The sequence below is a fragment of the Protopterus annectens genome, chromosome 1.part1, assembly GCF_019279795.1.
Source record: "Protopterus annectens isolate FY-2018-M chromosome 1.part1, PAN1.0, whole genome shotgun sequence".
In the NCBI taxonomy this organism is placed as follows: Eukaryota; Metazoa; Chordata; order Ceratodontiformes; family Protopteridae; genus Protopterus; species Protopterus annectens.
Genome location: NC_056726.1, coordinates 532,609,947 through 532,633,325, shown reverse-complemented (window position 1 = coordinate 532,633,325; position 23,379 = coordinate 532,609,947). Strand labels below are relative to the sequence as shown.

General features: G+C 41.0%; 1 protein-coding gene across 4 annotated transcripts in view; it reads left to right on the top strand.

The window, feature by feature from the left end:
* Positions 1–23,379, top strand: part of XPNPEP3 (X-prolyl aminopeptidase 3) — a 1,069,913-nt gene that overhangs the window by 323,961 nt on the left and 722,573 nt on the right. For 3 of the 4 annotated variants that reach the window (XM_044076531.1, XM_044076521.1, XR_006365494.1), the window contains exon 3: positions 14,268–14,684. In XM_044076531.1, coding sequence (XP_043932466.1) covers positions 14,268–14,684 — 417 coding nt within the window. The remainder of the gene's footprint in view (positions 1–14,267; positions 14,685–23,379) is intronic. The other variant, XM_044076539.1, reaches the window with a different exon arrangement.

Genomic DNA, 23,379 nt, shown 5'->3' with positions numbered 1-23,379 from the left:
GAGGAGGAGCTCAAGTCAGGAAGCTTGAGCTGGAATGAAAGTGGCTAGTCAGTTTTGAGGATTGGAAACGTAAGCCACAGGTTAATGGAAATGAAGTTGGACAACACAGATGGAACATTATGGTAAGAACATAACTTCTTTTTACTGCCACCAGACACGCCAAAGCCAGCTACTCTAAGGCTCTTACAAGGGTACTCAGTTATACTGAGTGAAATTAATATTAATACAAATTAATTAATTAATTAATACAAATAATAGTGTTTGGCCAGTGCAGGAAGGCTTTCAGGAGTGGCCACAGAGTCACCAAATAGATGCAAGTCTTCTCAGAGTTTAAAATATTCTCTAAAGGACTAGCCGCAATGAAAAGTTTAAATATATTTAATAATAAATAATAAAACAACATGAAAATGCAGAATATCTGTTTACAATTAACACTAGAGTTTCAGCCACAGGACATATTAAATTAACAGAGATGAATAGACACACACAGATACAGAAAAACTGTACTTAACTAATCTCGCTATATTTTCCTGACTGATCTAAATAATTACTATTCCTTGGATCACTTACTAGAGCAAAGCAAGATGAAGTAGGTTGAGGGGTCCTTCTTTCTTTGTCCGGTTCCAAAAACAGAGTGCTCTGAGACTTTAACCTGACCTAGTATTAAAACATCATTTTAGTGATGGATTACAGAATGATATCACATACATCTGGTCATCTGACTTCTGTTTCCCACACTATCCCCACCACTAAAAGCTACCATGATTTAGCACATATGTGTTACAATACATACCTCAAGCTTTGCTAAAGTTTATTGCTGCATCTGGAAGCTGTAAAACAATTTCAACACTTCTGCTCTTCCTACAGAGACTAACAAACAATACTTCTTACAGACATTGCGTCTCTGGCTCTCTTCAAAACTATGAGATACCATCTTTATGGCCAAAGCCCAGTAATTTTAATTGCAGAATATTTTTCAAAGTCAAGTGGATTGAGATTTAACCTCTTCGCTTCCAGTATTCTGTGTTACAGTATATACATTCCAACAGTTGCAATAATGCATGTATATTTTTTCCTCTTTCCAGCATGGCACACTGATACATTTTTAACACAAGCAATTTTAAAAATACACTTTCAACACAAGCATCTGTACAAATTAATTTGAAATTCAAATAACATATAATTATTTACTAAATTCCAGCTAGCTGTGCTGGCATATGTTACACATCCATTGCCCTACATCTCCTGGCATAGTTGAAGATACCTCACATCGTAACAGTGACCACCAATCATCCCTATATGAACATCTAAAACATACAACTTGTGGGACCCATTTAGGTTGTTCAGCTAGGCTTGTAAAGGCCATAGTGGTCTTATGCCTAGTATGCACCTATGAACATATATCTGATGGCAAGTGAATTTCATTACAGTCAGTCAGGAAAAACAGTGGACAAAATATTTCATTGAGAAAGCTAAATTCTACAAGGCAAAATTCCTCTTAACGCCTCACTGGCTTTGGCAAATGTGGTTTCACTTGTTTTATTCATAGTTTTTGGAGAAGTTGTTATTACACCTAGCAAAGCCCTATTGGCCTATTCCTTGGACAAATCTCATCCTAACATTCATTTGCTCAGACTTATGGCATGGCTTTGCTCTTCCACTAATAACTAGTAACCTCTTCATGTCTACGCAAAGTGTACAGATCACTTCCACTTTTCAAAGGCTGTTATAATGGTTAAGGTGTTTACCTCAGACACAAAGTACAGGGTTTGATTCTTACCTTTGAAAAGAAATTGGCTAGGCTTAAAATGGCCCACAAGGACAGCTAACCTAGGACTTGACTATGAACCTATGAACTCACAAAATGTACAAAGATGTATGAATTTGTTTTCCTTGTAGGCCACAACTAGATGACAATATTCCTTTTCAGCTCCAGTCCTTTCTGTATTAGATTATCTGTCTGAAACTTTTTTGTGACTTTTTGTCTCCTCACAGCTTACCATCAGCTGCCTGTCAGTTCCTTTCCTAATCTATTGAGTTTATTGAACTTGTCTTAGCCTCCCTTAGATTATAGCCAGCCCATGTCCAGTAACTATCGCCCCATAAGCCTGACTAGCTTGGTCTGCAAGGCTATGGAGCGCATCATCATGGAACTCATTAACAAAGACATTGGGAACCTCCAGACACTTGACCCGACCCAGTTAGGCTTTGTTAAGGGCAGATCATGCATGCTAAACCTGGTTGACTTCTTTGAGACAGTCACCAAGGCCATAGACGAGGGGAAGGTGGTTCACACAGCCTACCTTGACCTCGCCAAGGCTTTCGACACCATTCCCCACTCGGGTATTACAGAAAAACTCACCAGCCTGAACATAAACCCCTACATCACGAGATGAGTTGCCAACTGGCTTACGGACAGAACTCACACAGTAAGATTAGCAGGCTCCAGGTCCGACTCTAAAGCAGTCACAAGTGGTGTCCCGCAAGGCTCGGTCCTGGGACCCCTACTGTTCGGCATGTACTTCTCAGAAGTACAGGCAAACACAGGAGGACTATGGCTAACCAAGTTCTCCGATGACTGCAAACTGGGAGCCATAATTGACTCTCTGGCTGACACGGACATCCTCCAAAAGGGCCTTACTGAGATGGACACCTGGTGTCAAAGTCATGGCCTCAAGCTAAATGCCAAAAAAATGCATAGTCATCCCATTTGGGAAAAACAAACCACCCACGAATTACCACATAGGTGGCAGCCCCCTTAATACAGAAGAGGTAATAAGAGATCTGGGGACCCAAGTAAATAGTAATCTCTCCTTTGACAATCATATTGCCAAAGTAGTTAAGAAATCCTTCTATGTGGCCCATCTAATTACTAAAGGGTTCGCATCTAGAAATAGAGGTTATAGTGCCTCTCTACTCATCACTCATTAGACCCATCATAGAGTACAATGCCCCATTTCAGATGTACCTCACAAGACACTTCCAACAGCTGGAAAGACCACAAAAGTACCTCACCAAGAGGATTACTGGCCTCAAACATATGTCCTATGCAGCCCGACTGAAAAAACTCTGGCTTTACTCAGTGGCATATCACTTACTCTGAGGTGATCTCTGCCTGACCTATAAAGCCATGTCCAACTCAGAATTGATGGACATGTTCCACCTAAAGAAATCCAAGTCACTATGAGCCATGCGGTCTAGTGAGCTAAACCTCGCTACAACAATAAATAGAACATGCTGGAGGGATAGATTCCTGTCACAGAGACAAAATTCCAAATTACATCAGGCAGAACTCCTCACTAACACTCTTCAAGAGAAACCTTGATGAGTGGATGTGTAACAGAAAATACACCCCTGGGATCACTTCATTGGCTCTGCTTGACAGAGGATAAGTTAATTAATCAATGGGGCGGCGAAAGCTGACACACTCTGGCTAGGCTTATAAATGCCCTCTGGCAGATAGCATAGTACCTACCAATGAACCTATGAAGAGATCGAGAACCCTGAGACAATGTCACCCTGTTCATGTACCTATTAATACCCAGAGGGCAAGATGGGTAGGGAGCATCAGTGATGAACTGCCCCTTGCTTCCACAAGTATCTGACATCAGTAAGATGTACCACCCACCTTTAAGTGTCAAGTCATAGTTGTTTGTTTGGTCTGCCTTGAACTTATGCACATTTGTCCTCTCCCCAAGGATGGGCACACCCATTCTCCATGGCATTGCTATTAAGTACCTAAGCCAGTATTTGAACTGTGATATAGTCAGCACATTTTACCTCTGTGTCACTGGTGTAAGCTGATCAATCTGAAACTTTGGATTTGGTACTCCTTCTTTGAAAGTCCATCTCGCAGACATTTCAGATTTCCATGTGTGATTAGCTGCTTCTCAGTGTGTAAAACCTTTCTGAGAAGCACCTTTCATTTAAGATTCTACCCTTCCCCGCACATACACATACACACAAAATCCTGTACAATTTGTATTTTTTGCAAGGAAAGCTTATATTGCCCCCTTTTGAGACCATGTCTTTAGCTAATTTGAAGTACAGCCATGGAAGATTTTTTCGGTTAGAAGCAGCATCAGCTAGAAGGACATCTGAACTTCATGCCTTGTCAGTTAATCCATCATATTTGATTGTTAACAAGGACAGGGACAGCCTAAGATCTCTTGCCCTTCTTTTGTGTCTAAAGTGGCCTTGAAGCTGTCTACTCCCTCACTGATGTGATTATTTCAAACATGCAAAAGAGACTGTTTACATGCATAGTTTTCCTCAATAAAAAAAAAACTTTGACCGTACTCACAAGTTACTATTACAAAATCTTGAAATCTCTGCAGTTGGTGTAAAAACTACCTCACCAATAAAACGTTCCTAGTCTCTGCAGGGACACACTTCTCTTATTCTGGTACACTCTTTAAAGAGTCCTTCATGGATTTGTTCTTGAGCCTCTTCTCCCCATTCATTTACAGTCTTCCTGCGGACTTCCCTGAATGCCACATTCTACTTTATGTAGATGATATAGTCCTTACTACTGCAAACAGAAATACTACATTATCACAGTACTCATTGCAAGATGACGTGTCTGTTCTTTGGAATTGTCTTGCTAAAAGTAAACATGAAATCAATTCCCTTGAATCCAGTGTTATGCTCTATGGGACCATCAGAAAGCTCCACAGCATCTCCCTTTTATTGTAATAGACCCCACTTTGCACCTCTCCCCAATTTTAATGAGCAAAAATACCTAAAATCCTGATTGTACTGTAAACTTTCAAGCCCACTACATCAAAACAAGTGATAGTTTTGTCAAAATGTAGTGCACCTCCTAACCCCAAGTTCACAGCAATCTATGTGGAATTGTTCACAGAGACCTTCTATAACCATGTAAGTGGCTGTATAGAGACTGCTGTACCTACTAGAAATAAGCCTAAAGCAAACTCTAAAAACATGTTACACTGGTAGAATCCTAACCTTAACAGGGTATATAGCTAAAGGGAAAAAGTCATGGATAAAATCAGGACTAGCAACACCCATAATAAGAGCTCACTAATTAAACTAAACAGGAAACAGAGAGGAACAATGAAGTCCAACAAGTCCAATAACAAATTCAAGATGGCCTCACAGGCTGAAGACAATGACAAGGCCTTCTACAGGTATGTCCATAACCTTCAAAGGTAGCACACAGCAGTGTACCGAACTGGTAGTCAGTGGTGCCACCTTAACTGAGCACAGTGACAGATAATCTGTTGGCTGACAAATTCACTTCAGACTTCACCCCCACTCCCCCCATGAAATACCTCCTAGCATAACCCCCCCAACCATTAGAAGGGAGCAGGTCCTGGTGCTGCTTCCTAAATCCAAAAATACAGCCTCAGTAGACTGTGATAATATCAGTGGATGCCTTTACTTTGAAATAGGACGTATCAGGACCACTTGAGTCACATTTCAGCTATAGCCTCAAAACAGGTTTTGTGAATGGAAGACTGAAGCAGTTATCCCACTTCACAAGGGTGACCCATTAACCAGCCCCAGAATTGACAGACCCATTAGACTCACTAGCCTAATATGCAAAGCCATGGAACAGATTAGCATGGAAGTGATCAACAAAGACATAGGCAGCCTTCAGTCACTGGACACAGCCCAATTTGGCTTTATTCAAGGGAAGGTCATGCCTACCTAATAGACATCTTTGAGAAGGTCACCAAGGCAATGGATGAGGGGGAAACAGTAAATACTGTCTGCCTAGACCTGGCTAAGGCATTTGAGACACTACCCCACCCACTCTGTTGCCAGCTAACCCACAGACAGGACCCAGCAAGTCAGGATTGATGAGACCACCTCCACTAAGAGACTGGTCACCAGCAGAATATCTCAGGACTTTACGCGGGGACTGCTTCTATTTGGTATCTGATTCTTGAAGGTAAAGGCTAATGTCAGGGACCTTTGTCTGACCAAGTTTGCAGAGGACTGCAAATCAGGTGCTATTACAGATTCCTTCAATGACACAAACATCTTACAAGAGGGTCTGATATAGACAAATGACTGGTGCCAAAGTCATGGATTAAAACTCACTGCCAAGAAATGCATTATACTACCTTTTGGGAAATGGCCACCCAGGCTAATTACTCCATAGATAAGACATCCCTAAGAGTTGACCCTGTAGTCAGTGATCTGGGAACATATGTAGACAGTAATCTGGCCATTGACCAACATGTTTCCAAGGTGGTAAGAAAATCATTCTGTGTTGCCCAAATTATAAGTAAAGGTACGGCATCTAAGTACAAGGAAGTCATAGTACCACTTCATTTGGTCCTCATCAGACTCCTCTTTTTTAACACTGTTATTTAATTATCACTTGTGATATAGGCATATTTACATTTATACAAAAGTAATCAAACTGTATTATCAGGTTAAAATTAACAAACATCATACTTCACATGTATTGCTAAAAATCATATAACCTAAGCAACATCACATAAATTATTCAATTCCTGCCCCTTTTTTAAACAAGAAACATCTTTATTAAACCATCACTTACGACATAAGCAGTCTTACATTTATATAAATGTAAACAAACCACACTGACACAATCCTAGTTGCAAGCATTTTACATCACAAACCATACTGACAACGCTCCCAGTTGCAATCATACATCACTTAAAATCTACCCAATTGTTTTCAGTCAAACATTACATAGCTCATTTAAGTCCTACCTTCTTTTAAACCTCATTCCTCCCGTGTATGTATTGTTCCCACAGTTCTATTTTTTCCTATGTAATTTGGTCCTACCTTTCTCTAAAGTTCTCAATTCCAGTTTTATCTCTGTTACAATATTCACTACTTCTAATATAGTTTGCCTAGATTTTGATTTCCATTTTCTAATAATTGCTTTTTTGGCAGCCACCATAATTAGAGACAACAAGGCCTTACCATGTTCAGGCAATGCCGATTCTGTATCATAGCTCAGAAAAATCATCTCACTCGTCACACCAATCTGTGCACCTAGCATCTCCGACAGTGCATCCCACAGGGAATCCTTAAAGTCCACCAACTCAATGCACTCCCAGAAAATATGTTCCCAATTACTTCTTTCTTACCCATCACTCCAACATCTGTTATCTACCTGAGAAAAAATTCTCTGAAGTCTACTTGGGGTATAAAAATGTCTATGTAAACATTTCCAAGCAAAAATCCTAAATCTTCTAGATTTTGTTACATATTTGGAAGACGTACATGTATCCTCCCATTGTTTCTTTCTGAATTGCTTATCCAGTCTCTCTTCCCAATCCCCTCTGATTGATTCTAATAGTTATCATGCAATGTTTTATATGCTGTACTAATTATTCATTTTTAATGCCAGTTTCTTTATTAGATTCCTCTTTGAGTATAATGCTCTTTTTGGCATGTATCTGAACAGACATATGCAGCAGCTGGAATACCTGCAAAGGTTTGTTAGCAGGAAAAACCAGGGTATAAACACATTGTCGTACACTAATTGCCTTAAAACCCTATCTCTATAATCTGTCTCCTACAGGTTACTGAAAAGTGAACTGTGCCTGGCATACAAGACATCCTCGGGTCCAGCTCTAATGGACCTTTGCACAGCCACAAAATGAACAGCAGGAGAACCACTAGATCCAAAGATTTAAATTTTGCTTGTAACATAAATAGAACATATTGCTGAGACAAATATATCTCTGAGGATCTCCATGCTCTGGAACAGGCAACACAATCCATGTGAAGCAGCGTCTATCCCTAACCCTAACCCTTTTTAAGCATAACCTTGACTGGATCAGAAATTTGAAATTCACCCCATGTCTGTCCCCATGTCTGTGATAGAAGCAAACTGTAATTATGTCCAAACTAACATACCCCCCATGACCTTTAGAAACTTCCTAACATACCCCTCTTAATAAATTCCCATGGTACTTAAAAGACACACAATTGGGTTGGGTTGTATGGCTATGCTTATAAAGGCCCTGGTGGTTATTAACCTAGTATATACCTGTGAACCTGTGTAAAGCAGCAGAGCAAAAAGGTCTTGTAAGCTTAGTATTGCCTACAAAATATACTGTCTCCTGGCACAAGAACGCTATTGCACTAAATTTCGTATACTGTCTCTTGAATCTGACTTCCCAGTTTCTGCAGTTTCAATTCTTCCAGCAATGTTTCCATTTTGCAGAAAAATGAAATTAAGAGCTTAAGGTTTATACACATTGTAAAAACAAAGAATATCATTACAGCTTTATCAAGAAAGCCAGTTGCCTCCACCCCCACCCCTCCTACACTGAAAGAGCTGTTTTCTCCTGAACTCTTTCGCTCATAACTGGACTCCTACTGTCCCCCAACTTCTGGCCTTGACCACAACTTACTCTCTCAGAAACCGCAATGCCATAAAACTTGCTCGGTCTCACTTTATCTTTGGTATTAATAAATCAATCAACCAACCTAGCTTGAATGCCTACAAGTTTGTTTGTCCTTTGAACACAGCGTTTTCCAGGCACGTCTCTTCCTCAAGGAAAGTTTTGGCTTGTTTCTTTTTGTATCCAACACGCTGAGTCAAAACCTCAGAGGCACTTGGACTAAATTCCATTCCAGCTCACTTCCTCGTCGTGGGACACCTTTTATAGACTATCCTACGTGTGGCTCACACATTTTTTTCTTTTATGGAAAGTTTTGGCGTGTTTTCCTCCTTGTTCATCACGCCGAGTTAAACTTCAGAGGCGCATGGACTAAATCTGATCCGCGCTTATTTCCTTGTCCGAGGACACCTTTTTTGGACATCATTTTATGTGGTTCATACATTTTGGATTTGGGATACGCTGTTTTTTTGGTGGCATCATTTTGGACTATATATTTTTATTTCCGGAACTTTTACCAGGTACTTTTTCAACTTCCTTCTGGAATTTTGCAAAATTCCTATTTCAAGTGGTTACATCTTCATTGATTGTTCAAACATTATATATTACATAGTTGTATTAATTATTTACTCTGCATTGATATATAGTTAGACTGTGACTGACATTCCATTTAATATTTATTTATTTCAATTCTTTTGTACTGTCATGTTACAATTTTGGTTTTGGGCTATTATGTCCTGCTTTATTTTTGTTTTATTTATGATGTGACAGTCTGTACTAGGCAGTTGCTCAGGTCTTGCATTTTTGTATACCACACTGATTATTAATGGTTGTGATATATTTGTAAGGTGACCATTGTGTTAGTCAATTGCATAGGTTTTGTATTCATGTATATCATACAGCACATCCATGGGTGAAACATTCAATATTAGGCAAGTTTTATGCATACATTCATGAACATTTGGTTTTTACATAGAATCGTTTTCCAAGCATAATTCCATTGAGTGGAACCTATGTGTTCAATACTTTTGTACACACTTCATTGACCCTTATATGTGCTCTTTCTTTTTGAGTGGTTGAATTTCATTTTTTCACCTTTCAAGCCTGAAACAGTTTATTTGGTATATAGTTTTGTACAATAATTGGCATGCTGTTTGGTGGATACTCTGTGTCATTTTAATAGTATTGACCATCTCTAAGTATTTATTTGAGGGGCCACAGCCGGTTACATTTTTTTACCATTTGGGCTGTAATTGTCCCCTTCATTTGAACTGACTCAGTACAACATCTGTTGTGGACTGATATTGTCAGTTACTGTTTACAGATATGGATTTGACTTCCTTCATATCAGGTTTATCCGCTGATAGGGAGGACCTGAGGATATTTGGTCTTGGTCACAATTTATCTGACACAACTCCTATTATGGATCAGACCAATTCTGAAACCAAATGCACAGTAGCATTTCAGAATCTATTTGGTCATCTCAAAATATCACGATCCAATATCTGGCATTCGAAATTATTTAAGGCATATTTGGCAAAGGGTATCACTCCCAGAGGGTTGAGAATACGGATTCAACCCTTGGTCTCTAATCCAGACCAAGAACTTATGGACCAGTGGTCCGCCATTCAGCAGCAAGCCTCTATTTCTTTTGTTGAAACCTTATCAAAATTTCACGACAGGATCATTGATTCTGAGATCCAAACTGTTTCAAGGCTTGTGGGGGAACTTAAACCTTTTGAAGGGGAAACATTTTTTCACACACAGTTAAATAAAGTTGCTAATGATCTAAAAATTTTAGAGGAACAAGTACGGACCAGGAAGTTGAAAAAATTCCAGAGGGATGAAGGGGATTACCTCAGTAATAATCCGTTTGCAACTAACACCAAACAGGTTAGATTCACCCCTAGGGCTCAGAGAACCCCCAAGAGGAAAAGACCTCGGTCCATTTTGAAAAAAACAGGTAACCAACCGGTTTCTTCTACTGAAGAATTTTCATCTGGTACAGATTGTGAACTTCACAGCATATTCAGGTCACCTTCCCCGAAACGCAATCCAAACACTGTCCCTTTAGGTCCAAAATCAAACGAGGGGGCAGAAAACACAGGAAGAATCACCAACATAGACAGTCTATTGAAAATGGTCATGGAGAATTAGATGTTTCATTTAATAACAATGTGCTCAATTTATCTGATTTTGTATTATCTCCAACACATCTGTCGGTTCTTAATAAAGGGTTGTCTTTTGTGCCAGGCTTCATGGTTTCTGAGGATTTTTTGGCTCAGGATGTTGCCTCTTTCTGCAGGATTTTGAACTTAAGGTTATTTTTTGGGGATTCTGGGCATGACATGGATGAACGATTCATATACCACAAATCCTCCTTTGTTCCACCTATGCATCCATTGGTACAACAGTTTCAAAAAAATGTTCTTAACGATCTTCATTTTTTTGGTTCTGATATTCCACTCAAATCCAATAATATTTCCCAAGCTGAACGGGAAGCCATTCTTGAACTACAGAATAACAATAACATTGTCATTATTTCTGCCGACAAGGGGGGTGCAGTTGTGGTCTTAAACTGGTGTGCTTACAACGAAGAGGCTAACAGACAGTTTCCGATCCCAAATATTATTCCTTGATGGGGATTGATCCTACACCGAGGTTCCAAACACAAATAGAGGAATTTATACATTGGGCCAGGGATGAATGTATCATAACCCATGACATTGCACAACAACTTATTGTCAAGGACTCATCTACGCAATACATATATTTTCTGCCAAAGATTCATAAGGATCCATTATCCCCTCCAGGCAGACCAATTGTCTCTGGGAGGGGCTATATTACAGAACCTCTCTCATTGTTCCTTACTAAACATCTCAAACCATTACTGGGCATGATAAGATCAAGACTACATGACACCACCAGTTTCCTTCAGATTGTTTCTGATAGCCAACTTGAGGATGATTGGTTATTGTGCACTCTAGACGTTTGCGCTTTATACACCAACATTCCACATGAATCTGGACTTGAGGCTTTGGCTTTTTGGCTGGACAAGGCCAATTTATATTCACCCTCCTTCAATTCCTTTTTAATAGAATCAGCTAGATTGGTCCTCACCAGTAATGTTTTCTCCTATTTGGATAAATGTTACTGGCAAGTCAAGGGTACAGCCATGGGGGCATCCTTTGCCCCCATTTACGCGGATCTTTTTATGGCTTTCGTGGAACAACACATTATTTACGATTCCACAACCAACATATTTTTACCATATATAGACATCTGGAGACGCTACCTTGACGATTGCTGGTTGGTTTGGACGGGTGAAATACATTTATTACAGGAATTTCTCTTATACTTAAACAATAACATCTGGGGCCTGGTATTTACTGTTCAGTATGATTATCAACACATCACTTTTTTGGATGTTGCCGTGACCAAGCTAGCTGATAATACACTATCCACTGAGGTTTTTAGAAAACACCCTGAGTACAATACTATCCTCCACGCCTCAAGTTTTCATCCACCACATGTCACACGTAACATCCCTAAATCTCAATTCATCAGAACCAAGCGTATTTGCTCAAATGATTCTTCATATCAAACTCACAGGAAGGATCTCATCAATAGATTTAAAAATAGGGGATATGGTATGGGGTATGTTCTAGCTGCCAGTAATTCGGTTGAGTCCTATGACAGAGATAATTTGCTTAAATATAAAAAGCATGAACGGAACACAGATTCTATCTTAAGATTCACGACCACATATGCTAGGAATACTAACCATCTGATAGATAGTGTGCACAGACATTGGAACATTCTCCAATATGACCCAGATATCACCAGTTTCATACCAGATAAATGTCTTTTTTCCTTTCGGAAGGGCAAGAATCTGGGTTCCTTTTTCAATCATTTTAAACATGGGCACAGGCTTCAGGATGCTAACACCATTCAAACTACACTTACGGGGGAACCCCTGATAGGTTGCTATCCTTGTGGACACTGCATCAATTGCGACAAGATTAACAAGTCCAAACAATTTTCAAGCAGAAATTGCCCAGTAGTTTATGACTTGAGGTTTTTTGCAAACTGTAGTACTGACTGGGTTATTTATTTAGCCACCTGTCATTGTGGCTCATTTTATGTAGGACAAACATCTAGACCACTCAAAATTAGGATTTCGGAACATATCAGTAACATTAAGAACAAAAGGCTAAACAATGCTTTGTACAAACATCATTTAGAACATGCTTCTGCCAAATTTACTTTCACTATCATTGATAAAATAGTAGGCAGTAAGCAAAACAAAACTGGTTTACACTCCATTCTAAATACCAAAGAAAAAAAGTGGATAATCAAACTAGGGGGATTATTCCCACCTGGTCTTAATGAAAATCTCTGATTGAACTCAATTAATCAATAATGCTTTTATATGTGGGGGTATATATACACCTTTGTTCACTATTATATATGTAACCAACACTGATGAAGGCTGTGGTTTCCTGCCGAAACTGGTTTGTTTTTTCTGTAATGACCTAATATTCATTACATTACTTTGGACACTGTTTGCTGGCTCTGTGTATTTTTGTTCTACATTAATAAATTTTTCTCAAAACTGACTCCGGGAACTCCGTCCTCCAGATAATAAAACTGGATAACATCTTATAATTTTACAAGCAGCTGAAGCTATACATTCCAGAACAGTCAAAATGCTCCTTTTTATTGGTAACGGCTGAACATATACTCATTGACACAGTATTATTATTATAACGTAAAACCTTCTTTTTGTTCATGATAGGATAAATTGCTCCCTACCGAGTTCTTTTGAATGTGGTACTGTTTGTTAACTATGTTATCTCAACAAACAGCTGCATTGTTTTGCTGTTTTTCTAAAACTCAGTGCTGTTACATTAATGTCAGAATGAACGTTGTCATTGAAGTATTGGCTCTGATACACTTATACTGTGATAATTGTATAGTTTGTGTTATGAGTACAGTTTGTAATTGTTATAACTTCTTTAAAATACAGTTGAACATTACTGTTGCTGTATATGTATTTAAAATCTTTATATTTGTCATTGGCCCTGGTAGTGCCTGAAAAGATCCTTGGACCAGCTCACTCACATACTTAATAAGCTGAGATGCATAAATAAATAAATAAATGCATGTATGTCTTCACTCAAAGCATTTGTGAAGAAGACGCATCGACTTCCTACCACTTGTCTTTAGACTTAAATTAAATACACATTCAATAAACAGGGCAATATTTGCTGCTACGGTGTTGCATGGCATGTGTATTCCTTCAGCCTAAATCTGTGGCCTGAACCAAAGTCTTCCCAAGCAATGGTACTGCAACACTAATACCCAAAATAAACCAAGTTGTTCTGTTTTATATTTTTTTGTGTATTAACCAGGTACACCCACTATTTACAACAGTCCCTTCTTTTCAGGGGTGACCAAGGAGCACCATTCGGTTAAGTGACTTACTGAGAATCACACAATAGGCAAATGGAGGATTAAGGAATCAAGCCGAGGGCTATACAATGAAACTTAGTAGCAGCTGATAGGCTTAATCCTCTGGGCTAAGCTACCAGCATAGTATAGTCATGTGAACTCGAGCTTACTCTTTACAAAACTAAATATTTCAAGCACAAGAATTTGCTGCATGTGAAAGGTTGAAAAAAAAAAACGTACAGGGACATGTTTTTTTACTGTCTTCTGCAACTTCATGGGAAGAAGGGGAATATGAAAGACCCAGAGTTTCTGTGATAGCTTAAAGTTACATTGCATGAACATTCCTGTTTTAGCTGAAGTAAAGGAGAGTGGCTGCTTTATATTGTTTTACCTTTTTTGACTAGGCCAAGTGACCCATTTTTTTCTACAGTAACCTTTTTTTTTTGTTATGCGTAGGAGAAGTAACTCCAGGGTTGAGCCTGTCAGAATATGCCTTGAGAAGATATCAACTTATGCATCTGATTAAAGAGGAGGTGAAAGCCACAGGAACAGTAGGAAATACAGACCATGCTGTAATTTTTCTGTCAAATCCTACCTGTTACATGACAAATGATATCCCATATCAATTTCACCAGAATACAAACTTCCTCTACCTCTGTGGCTTTCAGGAACCTGATAGTATCTTAATGCTGAAGACTGCTCCTGGGAAGGACTTGCCTGATCACAAATCCATTCTGTTTGTGCCAAAGAGAGATCAGAACCGGGAACTGTGGGATGGACCACGGTCTGGAGTGGATGGTGCAGCTGCTTTAACTGGAGTCGATCTTGTTTACACTACAGAAGACTTTAAATTACTGGTACAAAAGTTGAAAGGTAACTGGGACTGATCAGTAGTGGTCTTTCATTTATAAGGCATCTGTAGAGCACTTAATGTGTTTGCGTCACATTTTGCTTATTTGTAAATATAATAGGTTTATATGTTAGTACTATGGGAGCTGCCCTTGTGGGCCATTTTAAGCCTAGCCAATTTCCCTTTTGGTACCTGAATTAACCTATCCCATTAGGTGTTAGATTGGCCTTATCTATCCCATTGCCAATAATTAATTATATACTACCCCTAATTTTAGATTTTGACACAGTCTCTCACTCAGGCATAGTAGAAAAGCTAAAGAAACTGGGGATAAACCCCTATGTCACTAGCTGAATTGTCAGCTGTGTCACATATAGGATGCAAGAAATCAAAGTAGGGGAAGTTACCTTAACAAAGAGTCCAGTCACCAGTGGAGTCCCCCAGGGTTCTATGGTGTGACCTCTCCTGTTTGGCATCTACTTCTCTGAAGTAAAAGGCAATACAAAAGGGCCCTGGCTGACTTCGTTTTCAGATGACTGCAAGCTAGGAGCAGTCACTAAATCCCTAAATGACTTATCCAGCCTGCATAAAGGTTTGTCCCAAATAAATAACTTGTGCTATAACCATGCACTGATGCTAAATGCTGAAAAATGCATTATATTCTTTGGAAAATCATCAACCCCAGGAAACTACCACATTGACAATACGCTCCTAAGAGTTGACCCAATTCATTGGGATTTGAGAACTTATGTGGACAGTGACCTAACCTTTAACCAGCATGTGTCTATTATCATAATAATGTCCTTCTACTTTATTAACCTTGTAAACAAAGGGACTATGTCTAGATCTGGGGATATCATTGTACCCCTTTACTCAGCCCTCATGAGGCCAGTCATTGATTATAACACCCCCCTTTGGCATGTATCTGTCCGGACACATGTGACAACTGATGGATTTACTGTATATCAGCAAGTCATATGGCATCAGAAATACTTGGTCTATAGATATAGACCTCTTCGACAACATCAACATAATCATTTGGAGAGACAGGTATTATCTAACAGAAGATACCACTGTTCTGGAACAGACTCCCCTTCCACATAAAACTAAGTATGTTTTATAGTCCTATCTCACCTTCATTCTTACACTTGGGATTGGAGCCGAACCTCGGCTCTGACTCTGCCATTACTCTAGATCAAAAACTTCTGGTTGGCTGGCGGCTAAGAAGTATCCCATCTTGCATCGCTAACCCAGATCTCATTTGCCGCTCATTGAGCTCAGATGTGCTTCTTTTTGGCCGTGGCTAAGTGACATCTTTAAATACGTTTTTCTAGCTATTGTTGACATAAATTATTGTATTATTGTATTATATTAGTTTAGTGTATACTTCCGCAGTGGTGCAGCGGTAGCGTTGTTGCCTCACAGCAAGAGGTTCTCCTGTTCGATTCTCTGCTGGAGTGCGGGGAGTGCCTTCTGTGTGGAATCTGCATGTCCTCCCCGTGGTTGGGTGGACGTTCGAAAGACATGCGTAAATGGGCGTGCCTTCTTTGAAGGTTGAATGTCAAGCTGGCACCTCGGCGTTCGTGAAAATCTATTGCCAATCATTAGCGGACCGGAGTTCTGCTGTGGCAGCCCCTAACCGGGAAAACACGAAAGACAACAACATTAGTTTAGTGTGTTATCACATTACTTGTCTGTTTTAGACAATTTGCTGCAGTTTACTCTTTGTGCTTGATTGGCCGTTTCTTCTGTTGGCCTGTTGTGTATCCCTGCGTCGCTCCGCTTGTGCTGTTTGTTCTTGTTCATTTTCCTTTCACCTTGGGCTGGCCCATTTAAGTTAGAGGACCTAGTCCACTGTTCTGTTTGTCACTCCCTGGGCTAGACCCGTTTAAGTTAGAGGACCTAGTCCTCTGGTTTATCTCTGTCTTCTCGTTTTAGGGCTAGGCCCGTTGAAGTTAGAGGACCTAGTCCTTTGTCTCCCTGTTTGTCTTGCTATTGCCTGACCATCTGTGTGAAAGTAGTTTATTGTGCATTGTTTGTTAGTTTACCTTGTTTATTGCACTGTCTAAAGATACTAAGGACCACAAGCCTTTGGGCTTCAAAAAATGTACAAAATGTGCCCAGAAAATGTCCTTAATGGACAGGCACAATCTGTGTGTGCACTGTTTGGGGGCTATTCACCTCCAAGAGTCTTGTTTGTTCTGTCATGCTTTCAGTCCTCGTGTTCTTCAGGAGAGGAAGAACAAACTTATTTTGAAAATACTATTGAAGCATTCTTTTGAGTAGGAGTTAGCTCCTTCATCCTCCAGCTCTAAATCTCCTTCCTCTAAGAAAGACAAAACCAAATCTACAAAAAGGTGGTCTCCCACTCATTCTGTGTCGTCGGAGCCGCCAGACAAAATTGCCAAAATTACTACATCCTTGCCAGCTCCACTGGTATCGGTGCCGACAGAGATTTCTGTGGTGGATCCATCAGTTTCAGCTCCAGGAGTTTTGGAGCCGATAACTTAGACTGTGTCTCAGAGCCAATCAGCTGAATTCCGACTGGTCTCCCCAACTCTTAGGTTGCCTATCTTCCAGCGATCTAGGTCCCCCACTCTATCTTCCAGGTCCTCTAGGAGCCTTTCTGATGAGGGCATCGAGAGAGTGGTACGCATACTACTTCAGACTTCGGCACTGGCAATTTTACTTTCCACTCCGTCCCAGTCAGCTCCGGAGCCTAATGTGCCCTTACATCCTGTCGATGTTCCCCCTCCAAGCCACTCTGGGCCTTCAGAGCCAGAGATGTCAGTTCCTCGGGTTGTGGAAAGGTCGGTTCCAGCTACCTCAGTTGGTCTCTCGGTTCCAATATCTGCTCCGACCGTTTCTGTGCCATCCATGGGGTCAAGGGTCCTCAGTTCTCCAGTCGGGCCCGAGGGGGATGCTTCGAATCGAACCTCTTTGGTTCCAAGCCTACCGCTCAGTGCTTTGGCGTGGATGAGCTTGGACCCCACATCTGCCTCGGAGCCCATCTCCTCGGCACTGAGGATTGCCTCTGCATCTTTGGAGCCGGTGGCATCTTCGGAGTGGGAGGATCGGCCTTCGAGGTGATGAGGAGTGTGCTGTCCAGGTCTTCAGTTTCAACCAGGGGTACCGACACTCTTCCCCCTAAAGCGCTGACTTCAGTCTCAGCTCCCTCTCTCTCCCAACACAGCAGAGACTCGCAGCCTCAGGAAACCTCCATGAGTGGTCCCCAGTTTTCCGAGGTCTTCCCAGAATACTCTTCTGAGGAGCCACCTAGGAAGAAAACTTGTAAGAGGAAACATGTTGACTCCCCTGACGAATCCATTACATCAGACACTGACCTCAAGGAGTCAGAAGGGCCCCCCAAGTCGTCCTCTGATGATATCTCATTCGCAGATATCCTTGAGATCCTGAAACAGAGAGGCAGCTGGCCCACCACATCCCCTTCTAAGGGAGGAGTCAGTGTACCTGAAGGCTTTTGGGTCTCAACCCTCCGCCTCTTGAGTGTCTCCACCTTTTGACGAGCTACTGGATCTAGTGAGTCGAAAGGTGTGGGTATCTCCTGATTCTGTGGAACCGGTTCCTAGAAGACCAAATACATTTTTGTCAGCATCCCAGGACAAGGACTTTCTTACTAAGGGCATTCCAGTAGATGCCATGGTAGTGGCAGCAGCCACCAAAAAGGAACTTGCTGAAACTTCCTCCACTGTCCATCCACCAAACAAGGAGTCTCGGATGATGGATAGATACAGGAAGCGTGTCTTCTCTTTAGCGGCTTTTACACTTAGATCGCTGAACTACCTGTCTCATTTCACAAGGCTCCAGAGAGAACTCCTAAAAGAACTGGGAGAGACTCTGCAAGGTAACGTATCTGAAGCGGTATCTGAGAAGGTCAACGCGCAGATGTCTACCTTAAACTCTGTTGTAAACTCCTCCATGAGGCTGATATCTTACACAGCCGATGGAGCGAGTAGGGCAGCTGGTTCAGGAGTTTCTCTTGGAAGACACTCCTGGATGCGCTTGTGTAACTTTGCAGAGGCTTTTAAGTCTACATTTACCAATGCTCCCTTTGATGGATCCTCATTATTTGGAACCAAGGTAAAGGACACACTCACCAGGTGCGAACAGGAAGGAAAAACCTTGCCTGCCATGGGAGTCCATTTTACCGTTCCTTCTAGACCGTATCCCAAAGGGCAGAAGGGTGGTAAAATGTGGTTCAAGAAGTCACAGAGGTTTTTTCAGGACGCACAAGGTGATTCCTTCTCCAGAAGCAGAGGAGGAGGAAATAACTGTAGATGTCACCCTAGGGGCAGGGGAGGCCCGCAGAACCAGGGAGACCGCGATTCCTTTTGTGGTCGTCTCTATCAGCGCTCCTGAAAGGAGGCCCAACTGCACGTCTCCGGAGCCATTCGGTGGTCGTATATCTTTATACCCAGAAGCCTGGCATGATATCACTCAAGACAACTGGATATTAAAGATAATTACCAGAGGTTACCATATTCCCTTCTCTTCTCCACCTCCTCGGATCAGACAAATCCCAGATGTTCCACCCAATCCCAGGGATTCAGCAACTCTAGAAATCCAAAAGTTACTTGTAAAGAGAGTCATCCAACCTGTCCCCGCAGACCAAGTAGGATTAGAGACTTGCTCCAGATTCTTTTCGGTGCCAAAAAGAACAGGGGACTTGAGACCCATCTTGGATCTCAGCAAATTGAACGAATCTGTACAGCAGTCCAAGTTCCGAATGGTCACCTTACAGTCGATGCTCCCGTTGTTAGGGAAAGACGTTTGGATGTGCTCCATAGACCACCAAGATGCATACTACCACATCAAGATGGACAGAGCATCAAGGAGTCACTTACACTTCCGGCTGGGGGCCAGTCATTATCAGTTTCGCACCCTGCCCTTTGGTCTCACCACAGCCCCCAGGGTATTCACCAAATGCATGGCAGTGGTTACGGCTCACTTGAGATGTAGGGGATTCCAAGTGTTTCCACACCTGGACGACTGGCTCCTGACTGCCACCACCAGGCATCTACTATTACAGGCCAGGGATGCTACCATTTCAACTTGCTTGCAGTTAGGGATTACAGTAAATTGGCAAAAATTTGCATCATCACCCTCTCTGCATATGAATTTTATTGGCGCCGAAATAAACACCATATCAATGAGGGCTTATCTTCCCATAGAAAGAATTCAGAACCTCAGGGAACAAGTCTTGAGTTTACTTCCTCTAAGGAAAGCGAAAGCAAAGATGGTGCTCAAGTTGTTAGGGACGATGGCCTCTGCAATAACATTAGTCCCACTGGCCAGATTACACATGAGGGTTCTGCAGTGGCTACTTGTTGCCCAATGGTCACTACAGTATCTACCCCTTTCTTACCCCATCCGGATAACAGATTTGTGCAAACAGGATCTTCGCTGGTGGACCCAGACCAGCAATCGAAATACAGGCAGACCATCTGCCCCCCCCCCCCATTTTGCCACCGTGACCACGGATGCCTCCCAGATAGGGTGGGGGGGGCATTATCTAGGGAGAACAGTCCACGGCATGTGGCAGGAACACGAGGCTCATTTGCATATCAGCATCTTGGAGATGAGAGCATTGCTTCAGGCGTTGCAAGCACTTCACAGCTTTCTCCCTCTCAGAACGATTGCGATCCACTAGGACAATATGTAGGTGGTGTGGTGTATAAACAAATGAGGTACCAGATCTTATCCCCTTTGTAGAGAAGCCCTTCAAGTGTGGGAGTGGGCACTGTCTTCCCAGCGCTTTCTGGTCGCAACACACATTCTGAGGAAATCCAACATGATAGCCGACAGGCTCAGCAGGGCTATTCTGATGCCCTTTGAGTGGTCTCTGAACACATGCATTGCCGAACAGATTTTTTGCAAATGGGGTCAGCCTTGCTGCGATCTATTTACCACCCCCTCAGTGCCAAATGCAGCAGCTACTTCATCCTAATTCCCCCAGAAGGGGAGACACCAAGAGACGCACTCGTTCACATTCGCAATTGGCCCACGGGACTTCTCTATGCCTTTCCACCATTCCCCCTGATATCGAAGGTTATTCAGAAAGCAATATTCTTGGGAAGCAAAATGATCCTAATTGCTCCTTACTGGCTTGGACTTATTTGGTTCCCCTTCCTCAGACCTCATCTAATGGGCAAACCGTGGACTCTGGACCCAGTACCAGATTTGCTGACACACATGCCAGGAGTGTTCCATCCCTCCCTCCACACCCTCAAGTTGACAGCTTGGTTGCTCCAATTCCATCCCTAGTCAGGCTACATGACTTTTCTCCTGAGGTGTTACACATTCTGACATCCTGTGACAAACCTTCTGCCAGTAGGATTTATACCCGTAAATGGAAAAGATTCTCCTTTTGGGCACATAAGAGAAACCTTGATCCTTACACAGCTCCCATTTCTGACATTTTAGAGTTCCTTACTCAGTTGTTCCATCAAGGTTCAGCAGCTGCCACTATTAAAGTTCAACTGACAGCTATTTCTACCTTTCATTTGGCTAATGACCCTAACCTTATGGCTCATAGACTGTGTAGAGCTTTCCTTAAAGGGGCCACCTTGTTAAGACCCCCAGTCATGGATCCAGTGGCACCATGGGATTTGAACTTCGTACTCCATAGACTTACCTCAAGCCCTTTCGAACCTTCAGCTACTTGTGACCTTAAGTTCTTATCATGCAAAACTATATTTTTAGTGGCTATCACATCTGCAAGGAGAGTCTGTGAACTGCAAGCTCTTTCCATTAAGCCCCCTTATTTGGTGTTTCACAGAGATAGGGTTTCCCTACAGACAAACCCTTCCTTTATTCCTAAGGTTTCTTCTCAGGCCAATATTAATTAGTCCATTGAATTACCCTTTTCTTCCGTAATTTTTCTAACAAGGCAGAGTACAAATTTCACCAACTGGATGTACATAGACAATTGTGTTTTTACCTTGACAAAACTAAGGGTTTCAGAAGATCGGATCAACTTTTTGTTTTCATTTCAGATACAAGGAAGGGCCTTCCAGTTTCTAAAGCAGGGGTGTCCAACCTTTTGGCTTGCCGGGGCCGCATTGAGTGAACATAAATTTTCTTGGGGCCGCATATAAAATATATCATATAGTTAACTGTTTCACTGCCGCGGACGACCAAAGTTGACCTCCTGGCTGTACTGTAGGTGCATTCGAACAATGAATAAATGTAATAAATACCTAATATTTGCCTTAAAATTCTAATTCTCTAATCTAACAATTAAGTCTAACATCTTAGTTTAAATATATATATATATATATATATATATATATATATATATATATATATATATATATATGTGTGTGTGTGTGTGTGTACATATATAATATCTGTACATATATATATATATATGTACATATATATATATATATATATATATATATATATATACACACACACACACAATATATATATATATATATATATATATGTGTGTGTGTGTGTGTATATATATATATATATATATATATATATATATATATATATATATATATATATATATACACACACACATACATATGTATGTATATGTATGTGTATATATATATATATATATATATATATATATATATATATATATATATATTTTTTTTTATACACATAAACAGATATTCACTATAACACAAGCATTTCTCACTGGGAAAACCATTCCAGCAGTCCATCTACGTAAAATGTCAACAGTCCTACAATGCACAAAAATAAGCCAACAAATTTGCAATAAAGTATTCGCATTACTGACTTAATAAAACAATTCTGAATAAGCTACAAGAGGGTCTCACCCAAACAAATGGCTGGTGCCTGAAACATGGCCTCAGGCTAAATGCCAAAAAATGCATCATCCCCTTTGGAGAGAGCGATGTCCCCACAAATTATCACATTAATAACAATGTTGTAAGCACACAATCAGCCGTGAGATGCTTGGGCACCTAGGTTGATAGAAACCTGACTTTTGACCACCATGTTGTCTCCGTTGTACCGAAAGCTTTTTACATGGGCCCACCTCATTAGTAAGGGTATCTCATCCATGGACAAGGAGGTCATAATATCCCTGTATTCTTCCTTTATAAAAGCCATTACTGAGTGCAAAGCCCCTTTTGGCATGTGCCTCAGCAAAACACCCTCCCAAAAGAAAGACTACAATCATTTCTGACAAAAATGGTCAAAGGACTAAGTTCACTTAGTTATTCAAACAGACTAAAAAGCTTCTTGCTTTCCTCTCTCACTGGCCCCTGTACATTTTATCACTAGCTTGCTTTCCAGGCTAAGAAAGATCCTGCCTTAAGAGACTTCCTCCACCTTAGAAATACTGGTTATACTTAAAATGCTCACTACAAAGACCACAGCCTTCACTGCAACATAAACAAGCCACTTTTTATGGACAGGTCCTTGACACAAAAACTTCAACTTCTGTAAAAAGCTCCTCTCATTATCAAGCAATATAGTTCAGCAACACGGCAACTGGATAGATAAATGTACTCCTTGAGTAAGTAGCATATCATCAAACCGGTTGGAAAATCCACATACTAAACTTTCCTAGCTGGATGGCTAAGATCTAATATTGGTTACTCAAGTCTACTTGCCCAAGAAGAGGGCCCTATTTAACTAAGAATTCCATTTGTAAAACTATATTCAGTACACATATTAAATCTCCCTTTCACACACTCACAAAAGGAGCCC